General features: G+C 40.9%; 1 protein-coding gene and 1 pseudogene across 1 annotated transcript; both read left to right on the top strand.

Annotated features, from left to right (window-relative positions):
* Positions 1-23,592, top strand: part of LOC118370715 (myosin heavy chain, fast skeletal muscle-like) — a 76,058-nt pseudogene extending 52,466 nt beyond the window's left edge.
* Positions 104-23,592, top strand: LOC118370712 (myosin heavy chain, fast skeletal muscle). Its single transcript, XM_052463139.1, is given in 42 exon segments — positions 104-220; positions 721-767; positions 885-1,112; positions 1,449-1,592; positions 1,830-1,986; positions 2,194-2,221; positions 3,276-3,384; positions 3,511-3,603; positions 3,773-3,833; positions 5,282-5,380; positions 5,722-5,825; positions 6,225-6,363; positions 6,602-6,720; positions 6,879-7,005; positions 7,008-7,027; positions 7,123-7,293; positions 7,521-7,824; positions 7,971-8,035; positions 8,129-8,216; positions 8,333-8,450; positions 8,784-8,907; positions 9,326-9,462; positions 11,577-11,832; positions 12,012-12,254; positions 12,591-12,767; positions 12,849-12,994; positions 13,169-13,259; positions 13,475-13,864; positions 13,988-14,114; positions 14,304-14,422; positions 14,557-14,753; positions 14,878-15,061; positions 15,195-15,360; positions 17,456-17,580; positions 17,905-18,213; positions 18,430-18,633; positions 18,741-18,866; positions 19,019-19,189; positions 19,482-19,586; positions 19,682-19,777; positions 22,911-23,042; positions 23,475-23,592. Coding segments are annotated over 40 exon segments (5,808 nt in total). The 5' UTR covers positions 104-220; positions 721-767; positions 885-896; the 3' UTR covers positions 23,496-23,592.
* Positions 23,593-27,338: the final 3,746 nt, after the last annotated feature.

The raw sequence follows: 27,338 nt of genomic DNA, 5'->3' as shown, positions 1-27,338 counted from the left end.
AATAGTCTAGAACAATCCATGGTAAAAGAATAAGGAGTGTGGTGCTCCTCGAAGTGGGTGGGACTAGAGAGACACAGACACACAGAGGCCTCTCATCCAATCCATTTCCTTTACTAGAGTGGTCCATAATTAACTTCTGCTTGGTTGGCACTTCCAACCAGATATAAGGAGGCTGAGGCCCCAGCATTCATAAGTCAGGTCGATACCTTCTTCCTCTGTGGTAAGACTTTCTCCACTTCCTTAGTGTGTACATACAGTCTATTTTCACTCAGCATCTAGCATCTAGAAGCTAACTGCATTGTTTGAATTCAGCATTTTTTTTTTGGTCTTTTGTAACATTTTACAATACGCAATCAAGTTGCATTGATTTAAAAGGTTTTTAGTTAAATGTGTTTTACTTCAATTGTAAGGTGTAACTTTCATTGTAAGGTGTAACTTTCATTCACAGTAAAATTTGGGATTACTGCACCCTTCTTTGTAAAATGAGGGGGTGGTCTAGAATGTAACTGGGTTTTCAGGGCTATTTTTTTGAATTCTTGAGAGAATGTAAAGGGAATTGCAACTAGGGAAATGAACGTGTATGGTTGCATCTGTAGTTGAATTGGACATGGCTGTAATGATGGAGTTGAATTATACCATTCAAAATGTTTCTTGTCCTTCGCGGGCTAAAGGATAAGGCTTCAGACCTATGCTTATTCACAACAGCCTAATGTTTCACAGGATCCTCCAAGACGTACGAATACATCTGTAGGAGGGGTAAAAAGAAGGTGAAACAATATTCTGTGTGAAAAAAATTACGTGTGAGATACAGTACCGCTCACTCTGTTGACTGTGGAGGAAGCACCACAGAGTCAATCATGTTTCTTGTTTCATCTCTTTCCTAGTGAACCGTCACCATGAGTACGGACGCGGAGATGAAAATCTACGGCAAGGCAGCCTTGTACCTTCGTAAACCCGAGAGGGAGAGGATTGAGGCCCAAGCCGCACCCTTTGATTCAAAGAACGCCTGCTATGTGACAGATGTCAAGGAGCTGTACCTTAAGGGTTTGATCACTGGCAGGACAGAGGGAAAGTGTACTGTCAAAGTCAAAAATCCTGACGGCACTACAATGGTAAGTCTTACCTGAAAAGTATTGAAGTTAAAAATTATCTAAAATATTCCCAAAGCCAATATGAAATCAGTAACAAAAAAAGATTAAGAATCATTTCTTTGTTCTTTTTTTTAAAGCAGAAAATAACCCTCAAATAAAACACTTTTATAGATGCTGTTTAAAATTGGCATTGAATTATTGATAATTCAAGAATCACATGTATTTGTGGGTGATAACAAAGTACTTGGATTAAATGTGGGTAAGCATTAAAAAAAAATATTTATCTTGTATTTAATCAGCAAAAAACATTCATGACCAGTTCGATCTGTGTGAAATCTAGATTTCTGACTGTTTCAGGACAAAGAGTTCAAAGAAGCAGACATCTACCAGATGAACCCCCCTAAGTACGACAAGATTGAGGACATGGCCATGATGACCTACCTGAATGAAGCCTCTGTGTTGTATAACCTCAAAGAGCGTTATGCAGCATGGATGATCTATGTAAGAAACCTGCATAAACATACACACATACTGTAAATGAACATAAGAAATTCCTACATGCATGAACATGAGAAATACACACGTAAAGTACTACACTCAAATGAATAGTAGAAACCAAAACATACCAATACAGTAGACCCACATTAGTATACCATAGTACACCCACATCCTCACATAAATCCAGGTAAAAGTCAATCTAACTTTGCTAATCTCCTAATTGAAATCCCTTTCATCCAGACCTACTCTGGGCTCTTCTGTGCCACGGTGAACCCCTACAAGTGGCTCCCCGTGTACGACGAAGAAGTTGTCAACGCCTACAGAGGGAAGAAGAGGATGGAGGCTCCACCCCATATCTTCTCTGTCTCTGACAACGCCTTCCAGTTCATGATGATTGGTACGAGCTCTCATGGAGAAATGGATGGATGCATGGATGGAATCTACTGTCTTCTAGTCTAAGTTAGAACAGTTTGCTGGGAATCTCTAATTTCTCTAGCCTTGAATGGAACATTTCCAAAATGAAATTCATGATGATGCTTATGAATACAATGATGTACTCCAAATGTTGACTGGTTATAATAAGCAGCATTGTTTTTGGTTCCAGATAAGGAGAACCAGTCCGTCCTGATTACGTAAGTTGTTTTCTATCATTTCACTTGAGAAGGTGTTTCTATTCTGATGTTGTGTGACTTGGGTGTTATAAAATATGAAAATATTCTGAACAAAAATATAAATGCAAAGTGTTGGTCTAATATTAAGAATGTGACCATATTGGCATATTAAGAAGCTGATTAAACAACACGAACGTTACATAGGTGCACCTTGCGCTGGGGACAATAAAGAATGTGCCGTTTTGTCACATTGCCACAGATGTTTTGATAACTGAATGTTCATTTCTCCTCCATAAGTCTCCAACATTGTTTTAGAGAACTTGGCAGTACGTCCAACCAGTTTCACAAGCACAGACCACGTGTAGCACGTAGCCACAGACCACGTGTAGCACGTAGCCACACCAGCCCAGGACCTCCACATCCGGCTTCTTCACCAGCTGGATCTTCTGAGACCAGCCACAGCTGATGAGCCTGAGGAGTGTTTCTGTCTGTACAAAAGTCCTTTTGTAGGGAAAAACTCATTTTGATTGGCTTGGCCTGGCTCCCCAGTGGGTGGGCCTGCCTCCCCAGTGGGTGGGCCTGCCTCCCCAGTGGGTGGGCCTGCCTCCCCAGTGGGTGGGCCTGCCTCCCCAGTGGGTGGGCCTGCCTCCCCAGTGGGTGGGCCTGCCTCCCCAGTGGGTGGGCCTGCCTCCCCAGTGGGTGGGCCTGCCTCCCCAGTGGGTGGGCCTGCCTCCCCAGTGGGTGGGCCTGCCTCCCCAGTGGGTGGGCCTATGCCCTCCAAGGCCCCTGCCCGGTCATGTGAAGTCCATAGATTAGGGTCTAATTCATCTATTTCAATTTACTGATTTCTTACATGAACTTTAACTCATTGAAATTGTTCCATGGCGCGTTTATATTTCTGTTCAGTTATTACATTACATTATAAATGGATTAGGTTGTGCGTTATAATGAGTCAATGAGTGGAAATATTTTGTTAATAATTTAGTTTTGTTAGAAAACAGGTGAACAGTGTATTTGTCAATGCAGATTAGCAAAAACCAATCTGACACTCAAACCCGTCTGTCATATAAACCAGTGGAGAATCCGGTGCAGGAAAGACTGTCAACACCAAGCGTGTCATCCAGTACTTCGCCACCATTGCTGTTTCTGGTGTCAAGAAGGAAGTAGACCCCACCAAAATGCAGGTTGGTTGTGCTTTTATAACATATTTCATTTTGGTTTGCTGTGTAAACTTTGTTTTTCAAGCGGTGAATACTGTTTTAAGAAAAGTGTTTGCTAGTTTCTGAGAAACTTGTCTTTGTCTCAATCAGGGCTCTCTTGAGGATCAGATCATTGCAGCTAACCCTCTGCTGGAGTCTTACGGTAATGCCAAGACAGTGAGGAACGACAACTCGTCTCGCTTTGTAAGTATGAAGGGCACACTGTGGAAGTTACCTTATATTGGGTGGAAAAATCTCAGTAGTTCACTATAGTTTTATCATCCAACAACCTGTAACATTTCAAGTGGTCTATCAAAGTAAAATGTTAGATTTATTTAGTTGACCTTTTTCTTTCCGCCATGCTCATCTACAGGGTAAATTCATCAGGATTCACTTCCAAGGAGGAAAACTGGCTAAAGCTGACATTGAGACCTGTGAGTTGGGTTTCCTTGTTTCTAAATGCTTTCCTTAATGACATGCTGTGGAACTTTGAAGACTAGCAAGCATTTTTTCAACCTCCCGCTTTGGTCTAGATGTGTCAATATGTAGTTCATACATGCACAATCTCTCTTACCTTAATTAGCCAGGAAATGTTTCCCTGGAAGTTATGTGGTGCCATTTTCCCAAAATGTTCCCCCATGTGGGTCAGCCCCCTTAGTAATTCAAGTTTCAGCCAATGAGCTTCAGCCCTTCACCATTTGAGTGACAGCTAGCAAGTTGCACTCACAACAGAGCAAAAGACAGAGCAATGACTTGGTGCCTCATATCTGCACCAATGTGAGGTAGGACGTAATTGTCAGGGACCACTTTTGACTCGTGAGAGTTCCAGAACTATGAACTATGAACTATGAAGTACTGGCTATGAAGTATACACAAGTACCGGAAAATCTCAACATTTTGGGGAGATCATATCATCAGACGTAATATCTCTATCGTTATATCTCTATATCTATATCGTTATATCTATATATCTATATCGTTATATCTATATCTATATATCTATATCGTTATATCTATATCGTTATATCTATATATCTATATCGTTATATCTATATATCTATATCGTTATATCTATATATCTATATCGTTATATCTATATATCTATATCGTTATATCTATATATCTATATCGTTATATCTATATATCTATATCGTTATATCTATATATCTATATCGTTATATCTATATATCTATATCGTTATATCGTTATATATATCTATATCGTTATATCTATATATCTATATCGTTATATCTATATATCTATATCGTTATATCTATATATCTATATCGTTATATCTATATATCTATATCGTTATATTCTATATATCTATATCGTTATATCTATATCGTTATATCGTTATATCTATATCGTTATATCTATATATATCTATATCGTTATATCTATATATCTATATCGTTATATCTATATATCTATATCGTTATATCTATATATCTATATCTATATCTTATATCTATATCGTTATATCTATATATCTATATCGTTATATCTCTATATCTATATCTCTATATCTCTATATCTATATCTCTCTATCCCTATATCTATATATCTATATCTCTCTCTCTCTATCTCTATCTCTATATCTATATCTCTATATCTTATATCTATATATCTATATCTCTATATCTATATATCTCTATCTCTATCTCTCTCTCTCTATCTCTCTCTCTCTCTCTCTCTCTCTCTCTCTCTCTCTCTCTCTCTCTCTCTCTCTCTCTCTCTCTCTCTCTCTCTCTCTCTCTCTCTCTCTCTCTCTCTCTCTCTCTCTCTCTCTCTCTCTCCCTCTGTCTCTCTCTCTCTCTCCCTCTCTCCCCCTCTCTCTCTCTCTCTCTCTGTCTCTCTCTCCCCCCCCTCTCTCTCTCAGACCTGCTAGAGAAGTCCAGAGTGGCCTTCCAGCTGCCCGCTGAGAGAGGCTACCATATCTTCTACCAGATGATGACCAACCACAAACCTGAGCTAGTTGGTAAGGCAAAGTACAGGTTAAGGTGAAATTATTAACACTGCCATCTGTGGAACTTATTCAAATGTTTTCATAGTTCACACTGTTATTATAATGAGTACTTCCAAGGTAACAAGGCATCTAAACATGAGTCAGGTCTTTCAAGGTCTTTCATGGGAAAGATCAACTAATGCACTGTGATGCACTAGTCCAGGAGCCCCAGTCCCCCTCTTTTGATGCTATGCATTATATACTGCATGTATCCTTGAGTCCATCTATTGAGTAAAGGAGGGAGAGATACTGTAAAGGTCGGACAGCAGAATTCTCAGTGATTTAACTGACAAGCCATCCTCTGTTGTCCACAGAAATGACGCTCATCACCACCAACCCTTACGACTTCCCCATGATCAGCCAGGGTCAGATCAGTGTGGCCAGCATTGACGACAAGGTCGAGCTGGATGCCACCGATGTGAGTGATACAAAGTGTGAACCAAACTCTAGATATGGAATGGGTAGGACCACAATACACACTGAATGCATTGATAAAATCCAACTTGATTGCAGCTGGCAAACCTTGTGTTAGTTAGTCATGTGCTTCAAGGCCATTCTTCATGCCTTCACACTTCACCTTGAGGCATACACATGTAAGACATCAGAGACTGTCACTAAGTCCCCTGTGGAACTGTGTAAAACTCATATTGTGCTGTCATATACTAGTGTGTTGGCCAAAAGTAATCAATGTGGAACTGAGGTCCCAGTTAATTCTAACCATCCCATTTGTTCTGGACTGAACACAGAACGGTAGTGTACTGTAACTGAGCAAAATACCATTCAGTTCCTCACTGTTGTACTTCCTCTTTAATACCAGGATGCAATTACAATCCTGGGCTTCTCTAACGATGAGAAAATGGCCATCTACAAGCTGACAGGAGCTGTAATGCACCATGGCAACTTGAAATTCAAGCAGAAGCAGCGTGAGGAGCAGGCCGAGCCAGACGGCACTGAGGGTGAGTCCCACTCAAAAGACGTAATATATGGGAAGCATTAGTCCCTTTCCCAGTCCCAAGTACGTAAGACAGACAGTGCCACATGAAAGTCAGGCAGGAGATACAAACTCAAAACCCCAGGAAATATTTTAAATAATATACGTGGGTTAAAATCAAAAGAGTTGACCAAACTATATATATATATCCGTGTGACATCAGAATCAAGCGATCTGTTGTTGGTTGTTGGTTTTCTCCCCAGTGGCTGATAAAATCGGCTACCTGCTGGGCCTGAACTCAGCTGAGTTGCTGAAATGTCTGTGCTACCCCAGAGTGAAGGTCGGCAACGAGTACGTGACCAAGGGACAGACTGTGCCTCAGGTAAGGCAGTTAAACACAGCATCAAATATTTTCTGACAACATGAATTATTTTGGGGACAATTGCATTGCTTTTTTTAAATACTTAGGTTGTTTTTCCCAACCTTATCACTGGACATGGTCAATATATCATGTATTAATTTGAGGCATTATCATTGAAGGTTTATAATGCAGTCATGGCTCTGGCCAAGTCCATCTATGAGAGGATGTTCTTGTGGATGGTCATCCGTATCAACGAGATGTTGGACACCAAGAATCCAAGGCAGTTCTATATCGGTGTGCTCGATATTGCGGATTTGAGATCTTTGATGTGAGTATGAGACCAGAACAAGACATTTAGTTGTGATTGAGAAGGATTTACAACCTTGTATCATGAAATGATCCCTTCTGAAATTCCATCAACAGTACAACAGCATGGAGCAGTTGTGCATCAACTTCACCAATGAGAAACTGCAACAGTTTTTCAACCACACCATGTTCGTCCTGGAACAAGAGGAGTACAAGAAGGAGGGAATCGTCTGGGCCTTCATTGACTTCGGCATGGACTTGGCTGCCTGCATTGAGCTTATTGAGAAGGTAAATTGTCTGTAAGGATTATATTGGGATGCAACATCAAAGCTCATAGGGAGCGCATTGATAGATATTATCACAATGGTAAAAATGTTCTGACTGTTGAGAACTCAATATGTTTCATATTATGGCCCCCTAAATGAATACAATCCTATAAAATGATGTTTACTAAAGAAATAAATGTGATCCTAAATGTAAAATCACTAATTTGATATACATCTCTTTTTGTAAAGCCATTGGGCATCTTCTCCATCCTTGAAGAGGAGTGCATGTTCCCCAAGGCTTCAGACACAACCTTCAAGAACAAGCTGAACGATCAGCATCTGGGCAAAACCAAGGCATATGAGAAACCCAAGCCTGCCAAAGGCAAGGCAGAGGCCCACTTCTCCCTGGTGCACTATGCCGGCGTTGTGGACTACAACATCACTGGCTGGCTGGAGAAGAACAAGGACCCCCTGAACGAATCAGTTCTTCTTATGTACGGGAAGTCCTCAGTCAAACTGATGGCTACCCTGTATCCTGCTGCCCCACCTGAGGGTAAGACTAGCATCACATCAAATGCACTTGTTACAATTCAGACCCACATTGTTTTTAAAGTCAATAGTTGTTATTTTTCACAATCTCATTGGCAGCATTTGATTCTCTTATTTCTAATGATCTTTTACTTACTTACATGTGAACAGATACGACCAAGAAAGGAGGCAAGAAGAAGGGTGGTTCCATGCAGACTGTGTCGTCACAGTTCAGGGTGAGCTTTTGAAACGTGTATATTCAGTCCTCCAAAAGGTGCATTGATTACCGTAAATGATTTCTGAGAAAATGGTTTGTAACCCTCTTCCAGGAGAACTTACAAAAGCTGATGACCAACTTGAGGAGCACTCATCCTCACTTTGTGCGCTGCCTGATCCCGAACGAGTCAAAGACTCCAGGTACAAGAAATATTGAGTTAAATATGACATCTTATCAGTACAGTATCAGTAACCTTAACAAGCCCAATCCTTTAATCTGTTAATAAGTATTAAAGAGACATGGTTTGTTTTTCCAGGTCTGATGGAGAACTTCCTGGTTATCCACCAGCTCAGGTGTAATGGTGTTCTGGAGGGTATCAGGATCTGCAGAAAGGGCTTCCCCAGCAGAATCATCTATGCTGACTTCAAGCAGAGGTACACTCATGCAAACACACATGCACACAACACACACAACATACAACACACACACAACCACAGAAAGATCTGCTCCAAGGGCATTCGCAGCATCAGAATGTACATTGTATGCAACAATAAAAAATAAACCAAGAGTTGTACTACTGTACACAATTTTCCGAAATGTTTGGTTATCTTAATTAAGAAAAAGCACTATCAAATAAAAATGTAAAAACAAAAAGACTGTGCTACCAAGGGACTGTACCAGTGTTAAAAAGAAAACGGCTTACTTTTTATGTAAATATAACCGACCTATTACAACTTGACATGTGTTAAAAATGTCTCCTCATTCAGGTACAAAGTACTGAATGCCAGTGTCATCCCCGAGGGCCAGTTCATGGACAACAAGAAGGCTTCTGAGAAGCTCCTTGGGTCCATTGATATAAATCACGATGATTACAAGTTTGGACACACCAAGGTCAGTCAAATACCCCCAGCAAAATCTGACAACAAAAACTTCAATGATAATTTAAACCCCTAGAGTCGTTTGATGCACCGGTGTGTCGATGTCAGGTACAAAAACATCTCACCAGTTGGTTATCCATCCTTTTATCTTTCTTCAAAAGATGGAGAAGTGTAGAAACTCAACTCATTATCATGTGTATTGTGTTAGAGTGGTATGGCTTCAGATATCTGTATCTGTGTACATTATTCATCTACACCTCTGCAATAACTTACAGCTTTTAAACAAGCTATTTCATGGTGTGTTTGTAAGAATTGCAATATTTATGTTGTTCAAATGAATCTAGTGATTTTGTTCCCCTGTTCTGATCCAACCCTTTCTATCTGTCACCATCTGACTCTGGTTCCAATGGCCATGTTGACCTGTGTCTCAGGTGTTCTTCAAAGCCGGTCTGCTGGGTGTCTTGGAGGAGATGAGAGATGAGAAGCTGGCCGTGCTGATCGGCATGGTCCAGGCTCTCAGCCGTGGATTCCTCATGAGAAAAGAGTTCACCAAGATGATGGAGAGGAGGTGAGGAAGCGTAGACATTTTAGCAAAGCTTTCTGTGAACCACCTGAATGTAAATGCATTATGATCACATACTGTATATGCTATGAGTTGATCAGAAAGAGAAAGTAGGTCTTATAATGCTCTATTAGTGCTGCAGTTTGGGATTTGGCAAAGCTGTTCAGTTGTAATTTGTATTGGTGATATTTACCCAATCATTATTTTGTATTTTTTGGGGAGTGGGAGGGGGCGGGGGGTAGATCAGCATTAATGTTGTGGATAGATTGTGGCTTCCATCATTGTAATTGTCTACATAATTTCCAATCCCCCATATTTAATATAACATATATTTAGCTTCTTTATTCTTTCCCCCTAACATCCCTCCCCTCATTGGATTTATGTTAGCCATATATTTTTCAACTGTGGTGTGATGTTTCACATAGTCCTGAACCCTGCTGTGACCATTTAACCAAGCACCTCGATGCAGTCAGACCATTCAATTATTTTGCCCTGCCAGGGCCATAATAATATGCCCCCTCTCCGATTGTCTGAGTGTGAACCCATCCCCATGGGTTACTGCTGCTAATGTTGCCAGCAGTGCCACTACCTGGGTGGGGGTCTCTACCTAGGTGGGGGTCTCTACCTAGGTGGGGGTCTCTACCTAGGTGGGGGTCATCAAGGTTCTCATTAGCAGCTTTGAGACATTCCTTGTATATTATGCTCACCATTCGTGGGCTTTGGCTTTGTTGGACCAGCACTGGTCCCTTTGTTCGATAATGTCCTTCTTTATGTCCCAAAAATGTCAATTTTATTTGCTGCATTTGATTCAGAAATACACCGGTTTCAACTCGCCCAACACGCCTATAAAGTATCTAATAAGTTACCCGTAAACTTGGTCCAAACATTTCAAACAACGTTCCTAATCCAACCTCAGGTAACAACGTTCCTAATCCAACCTCAGGTAACAACGTTCCTAATCCAACCTCAGGTAACAACGTTCCTAATCCAACCTCAGGTAACAACGTTCCTAATCCAACCTCAGGTAACAACGTTCCTAATCCAACCTCAGGTAACAACATTCCTAATCCAACCCCAGGTAACAACGTTCCTAATCCAACCTCAGCTCCTAAAATGTAAATCATCAATACAATTTAAGACGGAATAAACTGTTTCTAACACCGGATAAAAACAACGTGAAGCGCGCTCCAGTTTACTCATACCAAAACAGTAGAGTCCACCTGGAGTGACACTTACAATGAATAGCACTACCTCTTCATTTCTCAAAAGAAAAACATCAAACAATTTCTAAAGACTGTTGACATCTAGTGGACACCATAGGAACTGCAACCAGGTTCATGGGGCGGCAGGGTAGCCTAGTGGTTAGAGTGTTGGACTAGTAACCGGAAGGTTGCAAGTTCAAATCCCCAAGCTGACAAGGTACAAATCTGTCGTTCTGCCCCTGAACCCACTGTTCCTAGTCCGTCATCGAAAATAAGAATTTGTTCCTAACTGACTTGCCTAGTTAAATAAAGCTAAAAAAAAATGTTAAAATATAAAAATGAATAATGGAGTCCCATTTTCCCTGTATGGATTGTCCTCGGGGTTTCCCCTGGCAAATCAGTTCTGTTATACTCACAGACATTATTTCAACAGTTTTAGAAACTTTAGAGTGTTTTCTATATCCTAGCTTCTGGGCCTGAGTAACAGGCAGTTTACTTTGGGCACGCTTTTCATCCAGATGTCAAATGCAGCCACCTACCCCAAAGAGGTTAATTGAAAACAAACAAAAATAGCTTCTTAGCAAAGAGCAATTTCTCAAGCAAGAATTTATCTTGACTGTCTGGGGGAGGTGAAAAGTGGGGAGGTGAAAAATTGAAAACTATCTGTTATTGGCAAAGGGGTTTGTAAAGCTCTTTCTTATTACATTTTTGGTCTATTAACTAGTTTACATTACCAATTTGAGGCAATCGTTTCAAACAAAGCTTACACTTAAAAGGACATTATCATAATCTTCACAATTTCAGAGTATTATTCCCAACTCATAGTGTGGAAATGTATATAAAACAGAGGACAATCATGTTTTTGATGGCACTGGGCCTTGTCACTCACCATGCCACTCTATCCTCTCTGTCGACCAGAGATGCCATCTTCACCGTCCAGTACAACATCCGTTCATTCATGAATGTGAAAACCTGGCCATGGATGAAGGTGTACTTCAAGATCAAGCCCCTGCTGAAGAGCGCTGAGACGGAGAAGGAGCTGGCCAACATGAAGGAGAACTTTGACAAGATGAAAACAGACCTGGCCAAGGCTCTGGCCAAGAAGAAGGAGTTGGAGGAGAAGATGGTGTCCATTCTGCAAGAGAAGAACGACCTGGCACTCCAAGTTGCATCTGTGAGTGAGAAATGATCCTCATGAGGTCATATTTTCATACACATGAATACACAATTTTTTTTATTGCACATGTTAAATACATATTTCATGAATGTTTGCTCTGACCTCTATGACTAAATCAAGTCTATATTTTGATAAACAACATGAGTCTGCAAATATTTCTCCTGTTCTGAAATTAGGAATCAGAGAATCTGAATGATTCTGAGGAAAGGTGTGAGGGGCTCATCAAGAGCAAGATCCAGCTGGAGGCCAAACTCAAAGAGACGGCTGAGAGGCTGGAGGATGAGGAGGAGATGAATGCTGAGTTGACTGCCAAGAAGAGGAAGTTGGAGGATGAGTGCTCTGAGCTGAAGAAGGACATTGATGACCTGGAGCTCACCCTGGCCAAAGTGGAGAAGGAGAAGCACGCCACTGAAAACAAGGTCTTGTTTAACCAAACAATAACCCAAACCATAATCAACTCAAAACATAGCTCAACAGAAATGGAATTCCAGATGTATTGTGGGTGGCGGAAACATGAAGACACGAAATAGTAGAATAGTGGTACTCCCCACGTTTACTGTATGTTCAGCTGCCCCTCGTTTATAACTTCCATTCAGTACACTGGCATGGAGTACACTGCCACCTAGTGTTGAATCTATAGAACAGTACCTGTTGACACATTTCTAATCTGAATTAAATGAATGCAATACATATGAAACTAAATCTCCCATTTATGTGAAGTAACAAAAGGCTAATTATGTGGTGTCCGTTTTCAGGTTAAAAACCTGACAGAGGAGATGGCGTCTTTGGATGAGAGTGTTGCCAAGCTGACCAAGGAGAAGAAAGCCCTCCAAGAGGCCCACCAGCAGACACTGGATGACCTGCAGGCAGAGGAGGACAAAGTCAACACTCTGACCAAGGCCAAGTCCAAGCTGGAACAGCAAGTGGATGACGTGAGTGGAGTTTGACATTTTGGATGTTATTATCTTCTGTTGTTTAGATTTGAACAATACATGTGTGTTTTTATCTTGTAGCTTGAGGGTTCTTTGGAGCAAGAGAAGAAGCTCCGTATGGACCTTGAGAGAGCCAAGCGAAAGCTGGAGGGAGATCTGAAACTGGCCCAGGAGTCCATAATGGACCTGGAGAATGACAAGCAGCAGTCTGATGAGAAAATCAAGAAGTAAACAAAAACAAATTACTACAATTTTACCTGCAATATTGAGCAAATGAACGGTTGTTCTTGTCTAATTCTTGTAAATATGAATGAACATTTGCATGTGATTCGTACTATACTCTCTCTTTACACTATTGAACCCAAAATGTGTTTGAAAATGTCTGTGTTTGTGTTTCTTAGGAAGGAGTTTGAGACATCCCAGCTCCTCAGTAAAATAGAGGATGAACAGTCTCTGGGAGCTCAGCTACAGAAGAAGATCAAGGAACTCCAGGTACAGTACAGGACCTAAGCTCCAGTACAGAAAAGAACACCCCTGAAACAACCCCCAAAAAATAATATTCTGGTAGCACACATTTTTCCTGGTGGCTTGAAGGTTGCAAGGGACACTATCTACTTAATATATTTGTGAAACTGGCTTTGTATGAATACAGTTGTTTCAACTGTATTGTAGTGTTCATCCCTCCCTGCCCCTGCCCCCTGTTCTAGGCCCGTATTGAGGAGCTGGAGGAAGAAATTGAGGCTGAGCGTGCTGCCAGGGCTAAGGTTGAGAAGCAGAGGTCAGATCTCTCCAGGGAACTTGAGGAGATCAGCGAGAGGCTGGAGGAGGCTGGAGGCGCCACTTCTGTTCAGATTGAGATGAACAAGAAGCGTGAGGCAGAGTTCCAGAAGCTGCGTCGTGATCTTGAAGAGTCCACTCTGCAGCATGAGTCCACGGCCGCCGCTCTGCGCAAGAAACAGGCCGACAGTGTGGCTGAGCTCGGGGAGCAGATCGACAACCTGCAGCGTGTCAAACAGAAGCTGGAGAAGGAGAAGAGTGAGTACAAGATGGAGATTGATGACCTCTCCAGCAACATGGAGGCCATCGCCAAGGCTAAGGTGAGTAGTGATGTTTTGATCAAGCAGTGTTGAGGAGGGTCAACGACATTACCATTCAAGTGAACTGAAGTTGACAGGACTCTCATATATATAAAGTAATGATGGAACATGTTTCACTATCAGGGCAATCTGGAGAAGATGTGCCGTACTCTTGAGGACCAGCTGAGCGAGATCAAGACCAAGAATGAGGAGAATGTTCGCCAGATCAACGACATCGGTGGACAGAGGGCCAGACTCCTAACAGAAAATGGTAACATCATCAACAATGAACAACAAACCAATTCATTCTTCAGTAAAACACAATAACATGTATTGGGGATGTATCCAGATAGATTACTCCACAGTTTCACACCTAACATTGGCCTGCGATACCTTAAAATAAATGTTCAATCTGAGAGAACAAAGACCCAATTAACAAGATGTCCCTCTGTCCCTGCAGGTGAGTTTGGCCGCCAGCTGGAGGAGAAGGAATCCCTGGTGTCTCAGCTGACCAGAGGAAAACAGGCCTTCACCCAGCAGGTAGAGGAGCTGAAGAGGCAGATTGAGGAGGAGGTCAAGGTAAGGAACTCAAAATGAGCTACAGAGTTTAGATCTTCATATAGACAGTGACTACGCCACCCTCTGAGACTTTTACTGTAATTTGTTTAACTATCTCTCTTATCTCTCTTTGTCTTTCACTTTCTATCTCACAGGCTAAAAATGCACTGGCCCACGGTGTCCAGTCTGCCCGCCATGACTGTGACCTCCTGAGAGAGCAGTTTGAGGAGGAGCAGGAGGCCAAGGCAGAGCTGCAACGCGGCATGTCCAAGGCGAACAGTGAGGTGGCTCAGTGGAGGACTAAGTATGAAACTGATGCCATCCAGCGCACAGAAGAGCTGGAGGAGGCCAAGTGAGTCGCACGGAACAGCAAAAACTCAAATATACGGTGTGGATGGTGAGGGCCGTAAGAGGCTCTAAGAAATTATTATTTTGCTAAGTATTTTAACATTTGTACACATTCTGTCGTACGACAGGAAGAAGCTGGCCCAGCGTCTGCAGGATGCTGAGGAGACTATTGAGGCGACCAACTCCAAGTGCGCCTCCCTGGAGAAGACCAAGCAGAGGCTGCTGGGAGAGGTGGAGGACCTCATGATTGACGTTGAGAGAGCCAACGCAATGGCCGCCAACCTCGACAAGAAGCAGAGGAACTTTGACAAGGTGAACATTAATAATTCTCAATCTAGAGTGATATTTTCTGTCTGCTATATGATCAAATGCAGAATAATTGTAGCATATTTCTGATTCTAAAATATTCATCAAGACCTAATGAATATACCATGGATTTCCCCAGGTTCTGGCAGAGTGGAAGCAGAAGTATGAGGAGAGCCAGGCTGAGCTGGAAGGAGCTCAGAAGGAGGTTCGCTCAATGAGCACTGAACTCTTCAAGATGAAGAACTCCTACGAGGAGGCTCTGGATCATCTGGAGACTCTGAAGAGAGAGAACAAGAACCTGCAACGTGAGCATTTGACAGAATCTCTATTGGGCTCATGTTTGACTAGTGTTTTGAAAATGGATGTCCCTCTGTTCCTGTTTGTGAACTGTAATCATCAACACCATTTTAAAACACTATTATAATTACTTTATGATTTGGACTTGAACAATCCAAAGATTTATGCCAACTGCTTTAATTATTTTTTCATTAGCAAGATCAGCAAACTTAGACGTAACATGTCAGCAACAAATGCTGACTCTACACATCCATGTATATCTGACCAAATAATGAAACACAAGCACTGTAATTTTCAATTCCGTAAAGTTAGTGTGGAAGAGGTGATGTTTTTTTTGTTCTCTATCAACAATGACAAGCCACCGGGGTCTGACAATCTGGATGGAAAATTACTGAGGATAATAGCGGACAATGTTCGACATCTTCAATTTAAGCCTACTAGAACGTGTGGGCTTGGAGGGACGCAAAAGTCATCCCACTACCTAAGAATAGTTAAGCCGCCTTAACTGGCTCAAATAGTCGACCAATCAGCCTGTTACCAACCCTTAGTAAACCTTTTGAAAAAATTGTGGCTGACCAGATACAATGCTATTTACAGATAGACCAGATACAATGCTATTTTATTGTAAACAAATTGACAACAAACTTTCAGCATGCTTATAGAGAAGGACATTCAACAAGCACAGCACTTACACAAATGACTGATGATTGGCTGAGAGAAATTGATGATGAAACGATTGTGGAGAGTGTTTTGTTAGACTTCAGTGTAGCTTTTGACATTATCGATCATTGTCTGCTGCTGGCAAAACTTGTGTTATGGCTAAATACCCCCTGCTTTCTTGTGGATAAAGTGGTACCTGTCTAACAGAACACAGAGGCTGTTCTTTAATGGAGCCTAATCCAGGTAGAATTAGGAATTCCCCAAGGCAGCTATCCAGGCCCATTACCTTTTTCAATCTTTACTAACGACATGCCACTGGCTTTGAGTAAAGCTAGTGTCTATGTTTGCGGAAACTCAAACTATACATGTCAGCTACTACAGTAACTGCTGGCCCTTGGATGCACACAGAGAGCTAACATTAATAATATGCATGCCAATCTCTCCTGGCTCAAAGTGGAGGAGAGATTAACTTCATCACTGCTTGTATTTTTGAGAGGTATTGACATGAATACACCGAGCCATGCATACCACACAAGACGTGTCTTCACAGTCCCCAAGTCCGACAGACTATGGAAGGCGCACAGTACTAATTAGAGCTATGACTACATGGAACTCTATTCCACAGTACTAAATAGAGCTATGACTACATGGAACTCTATTCCACAGTACTAAATAGAGCTATGACTATATGGAATTCTATTCCACAGTACTAATTAGAGCTATGAGTACATGGTACTCTATTCCACAGTACTAAATAGAGCTATGACTACATGGAACTCTATTCCACAGTACTAAATAGAGCTATGACTATATGGAATTCTATTCCACAGTACTAATTAGAGCTATGAGTACATGGTACTCTATTCCACAGTACTAAATAGAGCTATGACTACATGGAACTCTATTCCACAGTACTAATTAGAGCTATGAGTACATGGAACTCTATTCCACATCAAGTAACCGATGCAGCAGTAAAATTAGATTAAGAAACAGACTAAAAAAACACCTTATGGAACAGCAGGGACCGTGAAGCAACACAAAAATAGACACATACACACAAGAGCATATGCACTATACACACAAGTACACATGGATGTTGTACTGTAGATATGTGGAAGTGGTGGAGTAGGGGTCAGAGGGCACACCGTCTGTGAATGGATTGTTATGTTTTTAAAACTGTGTAAACTGCATTAATTTTGCTGAAGACGTGGCAGTTAGATTTGTCATTTGAAATTCTGATTAATTAATTAATTAATTATTATGATTCAATGTCAACTTCAGTGTATTGGTGGTATCCACTGAACATCTCCCAAGTCTAAACTGCTCCCTCCCTCCCCCTCCCTCCCTCCCTCCCTCCCTCCCTCCCTCCCTCCCTCCCTCCCTCCCTCCCTCCCTCCCTCCCTCCCTCCCTCCCTCCCTCCCAAACTGTGTTTGTGTGTGCAGAGGAGATCTCTGACCTGACTGAGCAGATCGGAGAGACTAGCAAGAGCATCCATGAGTTGGAGAAGGCCAAGAAGACCGTGGAGACAGAGAAGTCTGAGATCCAGACCGCTCTGGAGGAGGCTGAGGTACAAACTACAGCTGTTTGATGGGAAAAGCAGTGTTCATTTGATCATTTGGATTATTTGGATGCAGAAGCATCAGCTCCTCTTCCTGGGGTCCACAAAAAAACACAAGACAACAAGTAACAAAACACTGATAGACAAGGACAGTCACACAAATTTAAAATACGATATACAAACAATACAACTAAAGTGGTACACTAGCCAACGCCAGCTACAGTCCCACACTCCCTGTATTGGTGTTATTGTAGTCATATATATTTAATTCCTTGTGTTATACACATCCACATGTATTGAACACAATTGGCCTGACTGCTTCTCTTTGTCCAGGGAACACTGGAGCACGAGGAATCCAAGATTCTGCGTGTGCAGCTGGAGCTGAACCAGATCAAGGGTGAGGTGGACAGGAAGCTGGCTGAGAAGGACGAGGAGATGGAGCAGATCAAGAGGAACAGCCAGAGGATGATGGACTCCATGCAGAGCAACCTGGATTCTGAGATCAGGAGCAGGAATGATGCCCTGAGGGTGAAGAAGAAGATGGAGGGAGACCTGAACGAGATGGAGGTCCAGCTGAGCCACGCCAACAGGCAGGCCGCTGAGGCCCAGAAACAGCTAAGGAACGTCCAGGGACAGCTCAAGGTAAAGGGACCGGGATATCAGGCAAAAAAATCTGAAGGTTAGGGAGAGATTTGTTTGTGAATCTGTAGAAAATAAAGAGTATTTGAATAGCGTTTACTAATATGCTGTAGACAGGTAAGGATATTGGGAAATTCTTACCAAGGAGCATTTAAATCAATGACCCAATCACCTCTACTTCCACAAGTCCTAATGAACCCATGTGATTGTGAACCCCAGGATGCCCTGTTGCACCTTGATGACGCCGTCCGCGTCGCAGATGATATGAAGGAGCAGGCAGCCATGGTGGAGCGCAGGAACGGTCTGATGGCGGCTGAAATCGAGGAGCTGAGAGTTGCTCTGGAGCAGGCAGAGAGAGGCCGCAAACTGGCTGAGACTGAGCTGGTCGACGCCAGCGAGCGTGTTGGACTGCTGCACTCCCAGGTATGGGTCAAAAGCCATTTCGAATGAAACTCAACCAGGTATACCATTTCTGCCTTGTGACCTGAAAGTTCTCTTGATAGTCCAAAAAATGGTTTTAACTCCTTCAGAACACCAGCCTTCTGAATACTAAGAAGAAGCTGGAGTCTGACCTGGTGCAGGTGCAGGGAGAGGTCGAAGACATCGTCCAGGAGGCCAGGAATGCAGAGGAGAAGGCCAAGAAGGCTATTACTGATGTGAGTCCTTATGATCTATTCAATTACATTCACTTCATTTGTATCCATGGGCCAATGGTTGGATAACTGAGCTGGTTTACCACAACAAAGTCCTCAGAAGGACTCGTGATTGGTGCCAATTGGTGCATAAATTTGAAAAACTACCATTCCAGGCGGCCATGATGGCTGAGGAGCTGAAGAAGGAGCAGGACACCAGTTCTCACCTGGAGAGGATGAAGAAGAACCTGGAAGTCACAGTCAAGGATCTGCAGCACCGTCTGGATGAGGCTGAGAATCTGGCCATGAAGGGAGGCAAGAAGCAGCTCCAGAAACTGGAGTCCAGGGTGAGTTAACAGTTGGGTGGATTAGGGTGGATCGAAATACTGATAGCTGGAAATGTATTTAATCATACAAATACACAGGAGCATTGTGTAATGACTTTCTCTCAATAACCCACATAGATAATGAAATTGTATGATTACAGATCCCTTCAATTACAATTGTAAAAGTACATAGGAACAGACAACTATTGTGCCTCCTTGACTGGGTAGAAGAATATACCTCTGTTGTACTAAGATTTGTTACGTCTGATTTCACCATCTCAAACAAATTTGTGTGTTAATTTCTTCCACAAAGGTGCGTGAGCTCGAGAATGAGGTGGAGGCCGAGCAGAGAAGAGGTGCAGACTCGATCAAGGCAGTCCGCAAGTATGAGCGCAGAGTCAAGGAGCTCACCTACCAGGTAACAGAAAGTGCCTTCATCCCAAACTTGACACTAACACAGACAGGTTTGTCTATAAAACTTTGGTGCATTGATTCTTTGATCTTGTCCCACAGACTGAGGAGGATAAGAAGAATGTTGTCAGACTTCAGGACCTGGTAGATAAGCTGCAGATGAAAGTCAAGGCCTACAAGAGGCAGGCTGAGGAAGCGGTGAGTCACATACTTTGTCAAATACTTTGAAAGCATACATTCAAAAACATTATTTCCTTCGTAGACATTCAAATTTGAATTCAGTTCTACTACTGCGCATCAGTAAACAATGACTCAATTGATAGTGCAAGTAATTTCTGAAGAAATGTCTTTGTATCACCAAGTTAAAGGTGACGGGGTTGAATATTAATTGGCTGTACTCAGTCTAGTGGGTCTATATGGGGGTCTATATCCTAATCGTTCTTCTTCTAGTACTTATCCTATACCCTAATCTGACTTCATCTAGTACTTGGCCTATACCCTAATCTGTCTTCATCTAGTACTGGGCCTATACCCTAATCTGTCTTCATCTAGTACTGGGCCTATACCCTAATCTGACTTCATCTAGTACTTGGCCTATACCCTAATCTGACTTCATCTAGTACTTGGCCTATACCCTAATCTGACTTCATCTAGTACTTGGCCTATATCCTAATCTGTCTTCATCTAGTACTGGGCCTATACCCTAATCTGACTTCATCTAGTACTTGGCCTATATCCTAATCTGTCTTCATCTAGTACTGGGCCTATACCCTAATCTGACTTCATCTAGTACTGGGCCTATATCCTAATCTGTCTTCATCTAGTACTTGGCCTATATCCTAATCTGACTTCATCTAGTACTGGGCCTATACCCTAATCTGACTTCATCTAGTACTTGGCCTATACCCTAATCTGACTTCATCTAGTACTTGGCCTATATCCTAATCTGACTTCATCTAGTACTTGGCCTTTACCCTAATCTGTCTTCATCTAGTACTGGGCCTATATCCTAATCTGACTTCATCTAGTACTTGGCCTTTACCCTAATCTGACTTCATCTAGTACTTGGCCTATATCCTAATCTGACTTCATCTAGTACTTGGCCTATACCCTAATCTGACTTCATCTGGTACTTGGCCTTTACCCTAATCTGTCTTCATCTAGTACTTGGCCTATACCCTAATCTGTCTTCATCTAGTACTTGGCCTATATCCTAATCTGACTTCATCTAGTACTTGGCCTATACCCTAATCTGACTTCATCTAGTACTTATCCTATACCCTAATCTGACTTCATCTAGTACTTGGCCTATATCCTAATCTGACTTCATCTAGTACTGGGCCTATACCCTAATCTGTCTTCATCTAGTACTTGGCCAATACCCTAATCTGTCTTCATCTAGTACTGGGCCTATACCCTAATCTGACTTCATCTAGTACTTGGCCTATATCCTAATCTGCCTTCATCTAGTATTTGGCCAATACCCTAATCTGACTTCATCTAGTACTGGGCCTATACCCTAATCTGACTTCATCTAGTACTGGGCCTATACCCTAATCTGACTTCATCTAGTACTGGGCCTATACCCTAATCTGACTTCATCTAGTACTGGGCCTATACCCTAATCTGACTTCATCTAGTACTTGGCCTTTACCCTAATCTGACTTCATCTAGTACTGGGCCTATACCCTAATCTGACTTCATCTAGTACTGGGCCTATACCCTAATCTGACTTCATCTAGTACTGGGCCTATACCCTAATCTGTCTTCATCTAGTCCTTGGCCTATACCCTAATCTGACTTCATCTAGTACTTGGCCTATATCCTAATCTGACTTCATCTAGTACTTGGCCTATACCCTAATCTGACTTCATCTAGTACTTGGCCTATATCCTAATCTGACTTTGGTGCAGGTCATGTTGTTCTTCACATTACCGTCTCTGGTAAACACACACTATATCAAATACAATCAGAGTTTATGTGTCACAGGTACAGGTTACAGAAGGTGTAAATGGTACAGTGAAATGGTTACTGGCATATTTGCAATATAGCAATATCAAAAATAGAAAGTGTCCAGATAAAATATATTTTATAATTATTAGATAATGCTAACTCAGACGCACTTGTCTAAATTGATGGGTCATATGAAAGAAATGCTATAAGCACCATCCAGCCACATCTAGATAAGTGGTTGAGTCACTATTGTCTCGACATGTATACGTATTCATGAAATACAATAGATGGACGTAATCACGCCGAGACACACATGGTTAATGTTGATGGGTCATGTAATCCTCTGGCGAAGTGGAGTCTTTTGTTTAGACATGTAGCTAGCTAGCTAGCTAAACAATGAACCATAATCCCAACCCATACTACTATCAATACAAACTAATTGTCATTGCTAGCCACCATGCATGAATTGCTGTAGTATGAATCTGCAGGTAGCTAAAGATAACCAACTGGGTTCAGGACAGCAATGTTGTTGATAGCAGTAGCAACACTTTTGCAGTTCTCCGTGGCTAATGTTATATCTTTCAAAAAAGCCACAGTAGCAAGGATTATCTACACATACTGAGCAGCTCATGTTATAGACAGATGCATGCTACATGGCAGACCAATCAGAACGCATCTCTTAGCATGTACAGCCCATCCATAATCTCAGCCAATCATAGCTAGCGGGAAGGTTCCTGACTTTTCCGTGGCTAAACCAACTAGGTTCGTAATTTAACAATTTATTTGTATTTACAGATGGCATATAGAAGTTTGCTATTAAGGTACATGAAAGTTCACATGTTCCAGAAGGCATTTCTGAGAATAAACACATTTACATTTTTAAAAATTGCAAAACCCAGGTGTGAAATACTCTTAGAAAACTTACCCAAAAAGACTCACAGCTGTAATTGCTGCCAAAGATGTTTATAACGTGTATTGACTCAGAGGGGTGAATACAAATTATTCCAGATATATTAGTGTTTTATTTTTCATTAATTATTTTAAAATGTTCCACATTGACATTCCAGAGTATTTTGTATAGATCATTGAACAAAAAAACAGAAATATTTTAATCTGAATTTGTAACACTATAAAATGTGATGTTATCCAAGGGGGTGTGAATACTTGTTTTAGACACTGAACATCCCTGGAGGCAGTGGTTTGATCCCCCATTTCACCACTCATTCTCTCTGCTGGATCATCTATCTCCCTATATACATTGTTTTCCTAAATCTGTCAATAACAAAGTACTTTAAAATACCTATAATATTAATTTGCTACCTGAAGCTTCAAACTTTGAACGCTAATTTTATGCTCCCCCTCTCTTTTCCGCACCCAGGAGGAACAAGCCAACGGCCACATGTCTAAGTTCAGGAAGGTTCAGCATGAGCTGGAGGAGGCTGAGGAGCGTGCTGACATCGCTGAGTCTCAAGTCAACAAGCTCAGAGCCAAGGCCCGCGACACTGGAAAGGTACGGACGGAGCTGCTGCTAAACCTAAACCTGACTCATGTTCAAATATGGCCACATCAACACAACCTATGATATAGTTTCCTCAGAGGTCAATACTGACCTTTTACACTCACTAAAATGTATTTAAGATCTAAGAAGCACATTTCAGGTAGGGTCAAAATAGATGAATTCAAAACTAAGATGGTACTTCAACATTGAAAATCAAAGCTCAGCCATTTTTTTTTGTGAAAAAAAAACGTTAAAAAAAAAAATTTTTGCAATTTTTGTTTTTGAAAAAAATCACTTTTTTGTGAGAAAAAAACGTTAAAAAAAAATTTTGCGATTTTTTTTTTGCTTCATCCATTACATTATCTCTAACTGTTCATATATTCATATATTTTACATGTTCATTATTAATACTCATCCATTATTGTCTTTCTGTCTTCCTTACAGGGCAAAGAAGTTGCTGAATAAACAAGACCAAAGTCTTACATCATTTTCCTGTGTTGCATAAAATATGATTTTCACGGTGAAAATGAGCTTCGATTAAAAACATGTCGGCTTACATACACTTCCTTTGTGACTGTGGACTCATTACTCAGCTAATAGTTGTTTCATATCATACAAATATTGTACTTTAATTTAAGGTGCAATCTGGGATTCCAACAACAACGAAGTGGTCAACCCAACGAATTTAAGGTGTCACCTTTTTTTGTAAACAGCTTGAGGGTGAGGCTGGAGAAATGTAACCACGTTCAAATTCATATTTTATAGAATTGATTGGGATTCTCATTAGCCAACTCCAAATGGATGGCGACAGCTCGTCTTCCAGGGGTTCTGACAGATAGCAAAGATATTTCTTGGAGGGAACAAAACTTTACAATTGACATACAGTACATTTAAAAACGTTGACATGAACAAAACAACTAGGTGAGATAGAGAGGCATTGTTTTTTTTTTTTTAAACCCTTCAATTCCACTATAAATAGTAAAGCTCCCTTTGCTGGCTCTAAACAGCCGTCAAATCAGTTTGCTTCCTGTTCTTAGTAAACGGATGGAGGACGTTGACATGTATAACAAATGTGGATCTAAAAGAATAATAAAAAAAATAATAATCGAGAAATAATCAAAGTTAGCATATTGACGACATTGTGTGGCCTCCTTTAAAACAGTTTGTCCTAGGTTTCTAAAGGAATCACTAGTAATCTGAAATGCAGTGGAAAAGGGAAGCAACCAGGATAATTATTTAATGTATCAAGTTTTAATAATCAAAAGTTTAATTAATGAATATTCATGTATCAAATAACTTTACATAAATAGGAAATACGTCTCTGATTGAATTTTCTCTAAATAACAAAATATATTTGACCTTATACAAAATAACTAAACACAATTCAGTATTTCAATCTCAGCCTTGAACACATTAACAACTTTCATGTAATGTTCCAGTCTTGTATAGCAAAGCATCGGCAAGAGACACCAGTATAAAAGGATGCTAATAGAACCATGACCGTGTATAACTATAAAACTAACTCTGCATCTCCCTTAATCTGTGTGATACAGTGCATTCAGAAAGTACTCAGACCCCATTGACTTTATGTTTAAAGTCTTATGAAAACAGCCTAACCAGCTCTGCTGGCAACAATTTGGTAGTCGATGTGAGCAAGACCTTTAAACAGGTCAACATTCACAAAGCCGCGGGGCCAGATGGTTTACCAGGACTCAAAGCATGCACGGACCAACTTCCTGATGGAGTCTGCAATATCTTTTGAACCAGGTAGGCTAGTTGAGAACAAGTTCTCATTTACAACTGCGACCTGGCCAAGATAAAGCAAAGCAGTGTGACACAGACAACAACACAGAGTTACACGTGGCATAACATGGAATAAACAATAAACAAGCCAATGACACAGTAGAAAAAAAGAAAGTCTATATACAGTGTGTGCAAAAGCCATGAGGAGCTAGGCAATAAATAGGCCATAGTAGCAAAGGATTACAATTTAGCTAGCATTAGACTCAAACTAGAAAAGCAAACAAATAATAACGTCAGCGAGGGAGCCAGCCAGCTTACATTAGCTAACTAGCTAACAGTACACTTTAGCTTGGAATGAAACCACTTCCTGTCAAAATTAGAAACGTGTAATATATGAAAATGTAGCTAGCTGATGCTAGACTATCTTACCTGTATACATCAACATGCATAATGGATGCGTCTCCCTGTCACGAATGCCATACCATGATTTCCCTTAGTTTGAAGATGTAATCCGGAGACAGTTGTTTTCTCCATATCTTTAGCAATCATACTCTAATTCCACTGATTTCAAAACTTGGTCCTCCAGAAAATGGAATGCAAGACTAATGCCGTTTTACCACACAATATATATTTTTTTAAAGCAGCGTTCGACAGGATTACCAACACAGGCTGACGAGCTCAAATAGACAGAAGCCTTCAATATGGCAGACCAATCCAAACTCCTCTATCGGTATGTCCAGCCCACTCATTATCTCAGACAATCATGCCAATCACCATAGTGGGTTGCTGACTTTTTCTTTGGCTTAACCAACAAGGCTCGTAAATTAACAATTTATCGTACTTACAGATGGCATGGAGGTTTATTAATAAGACACATGACAGTTCACATGTTCGAGAAGGCATTTCTGGCACAAAAAAAAATGCATTTAGATAAAAACATATTTTTTCACGTTCAAAAGGATTTCCTGTGAAGTTGTGACTTCTATGATTGGACAGTTTCCTGCATCGGGTCAATTTTTATTTATTTTATTAACTTCTTCGATATAGGGGGCGCTCTTTTAATTTTTGGATAAAAAAACGTTCCTGTTTTAAACAAGATATTTTGTCACGAAAAGATGCTCGACTATGCATATAATTGACAGCTTTGGAACACTCTGACGTTTCCAAATCGGCAAAGATATTATCTGTGAGTGCCACAGAACTGATGCTACAGGCGAAACCAAGATGAAAGTTCAAACAGGAAATGCCCCAGATTTTGAATGCGCTTTGTTCCAATGTCTCCTTATATGGCTGTGAATGCGCAAGGAATAGGCCTACACTTTCTGTCGTTTCCCCAAGGTGTCTGCAGCATTGTGACGTATTTGTAGGCATATCATTGGAAGATTGACCATAAGAGACTACATTTACCAGGTGTCCACTTGGTGTCCCCTGTCGAAATTATTGCGTAATCTCCAGCTGCATGCATTTTCCCATGTGGTTTAGAGGAGAAACCAAACTGCCACGAATGACTTATCATCGAATAGATATGTGAAAAACACCTTGAGGATTGATTCTAAACAACGTTTGCCATGTTTGTCGATATTATGGAGTTAATTTGGAAAAACGTTTGGCGTTGTATGCACTGACATGACTGTTTTTTTCTCAGCCGCGTGATGAACAAAAGCGATTTCTCCTACACTTTTTGGAAAAACTGAACATTTGCTATCTAAGTGAGAGTCTCCTCATTGAAAATTATTAAATTATTTTATTTAAATTTTTGATGACTGAATTTTCGGGCTTTTTTTACACAAATGCTTGTTTTGCTATGGTTGAAAAGCATATTTAGAAAATCTGAGATGACAGTGTTGAACAAAAGGCTAAGCTTGAGAGCCAATATATTTATTTTTTCCTACGATTTTCAAATAATCTTTTGGAAAAACTGAACATTTTGCTATCTAACTGAGAGTCTACCTCATTGAAAAAATCGCAAATTAAATGAAATAAATATTTCAAGCTTATCCTTTTCTTAACAATCCTTCGTCTCAGATTTTCAAAATATGCTTTAGAACCAGAGAAAATCAATAATTTGTGTATGGTGAATGCTAGCATTTCTTGTTTAGCACGCAACAAAACCAGCAAAGGGTGAAAATGTTGCCTGCTGAATGCTGAAAGGCTTAATGCTATGCTAGCTATCAATACTCTTACACAAATGCTTGTTTTGCTATGGTTGAAAAGCATATTTAGAAAATCTCAGAGATGACAGTGTTTTGTTAGACAACACCGGCGGGACCCTGGTAAATATTTATTTCATTTCTTTACGATTTTCATGAATAGTTAACGCTGCAGTGGGGAAATGAAAGTGTGAGCTTCACAGAGGCTATCATTCAGAAAGATCAAACATCTTGGTTTTGCCTGTAGCTTTTGTTCTATGGATTGCAGTTCTGGAAACGTCAGAGTGTCTTCTTTCCAAAACAGGTTAATATCGAGCATCTTTTCGTGACAAAAGTGTCTTTTTATCCAAAAGTAGCTTTAAAGGTTAATTCCCCTGAAATGTCATTGGCATACATAGACACCTTTGTTAAACCT

The sequence above is a fragment of the Oncorhynchus keta genome, chromosome 15, assembly GCF_023373465.1.
Source record: "Oncorhynchus keta strain PuntledgeMale-10-30-2019 chromosome 15, Oket_V2, whole genome shotgun sequence".
In the NCBI taxonomy this organism is placed as follows: Eukaryota; Metazoa; Chordata; class Actinopteri; order Salmoniformes; family Salmonidae; genus Oncorhynchus; species Oncorhynchus keta.
Note: the sequence above shows the minus strand (reverse complement) of the source record. Positions and strands in the feature narration are given on the sequence as shown.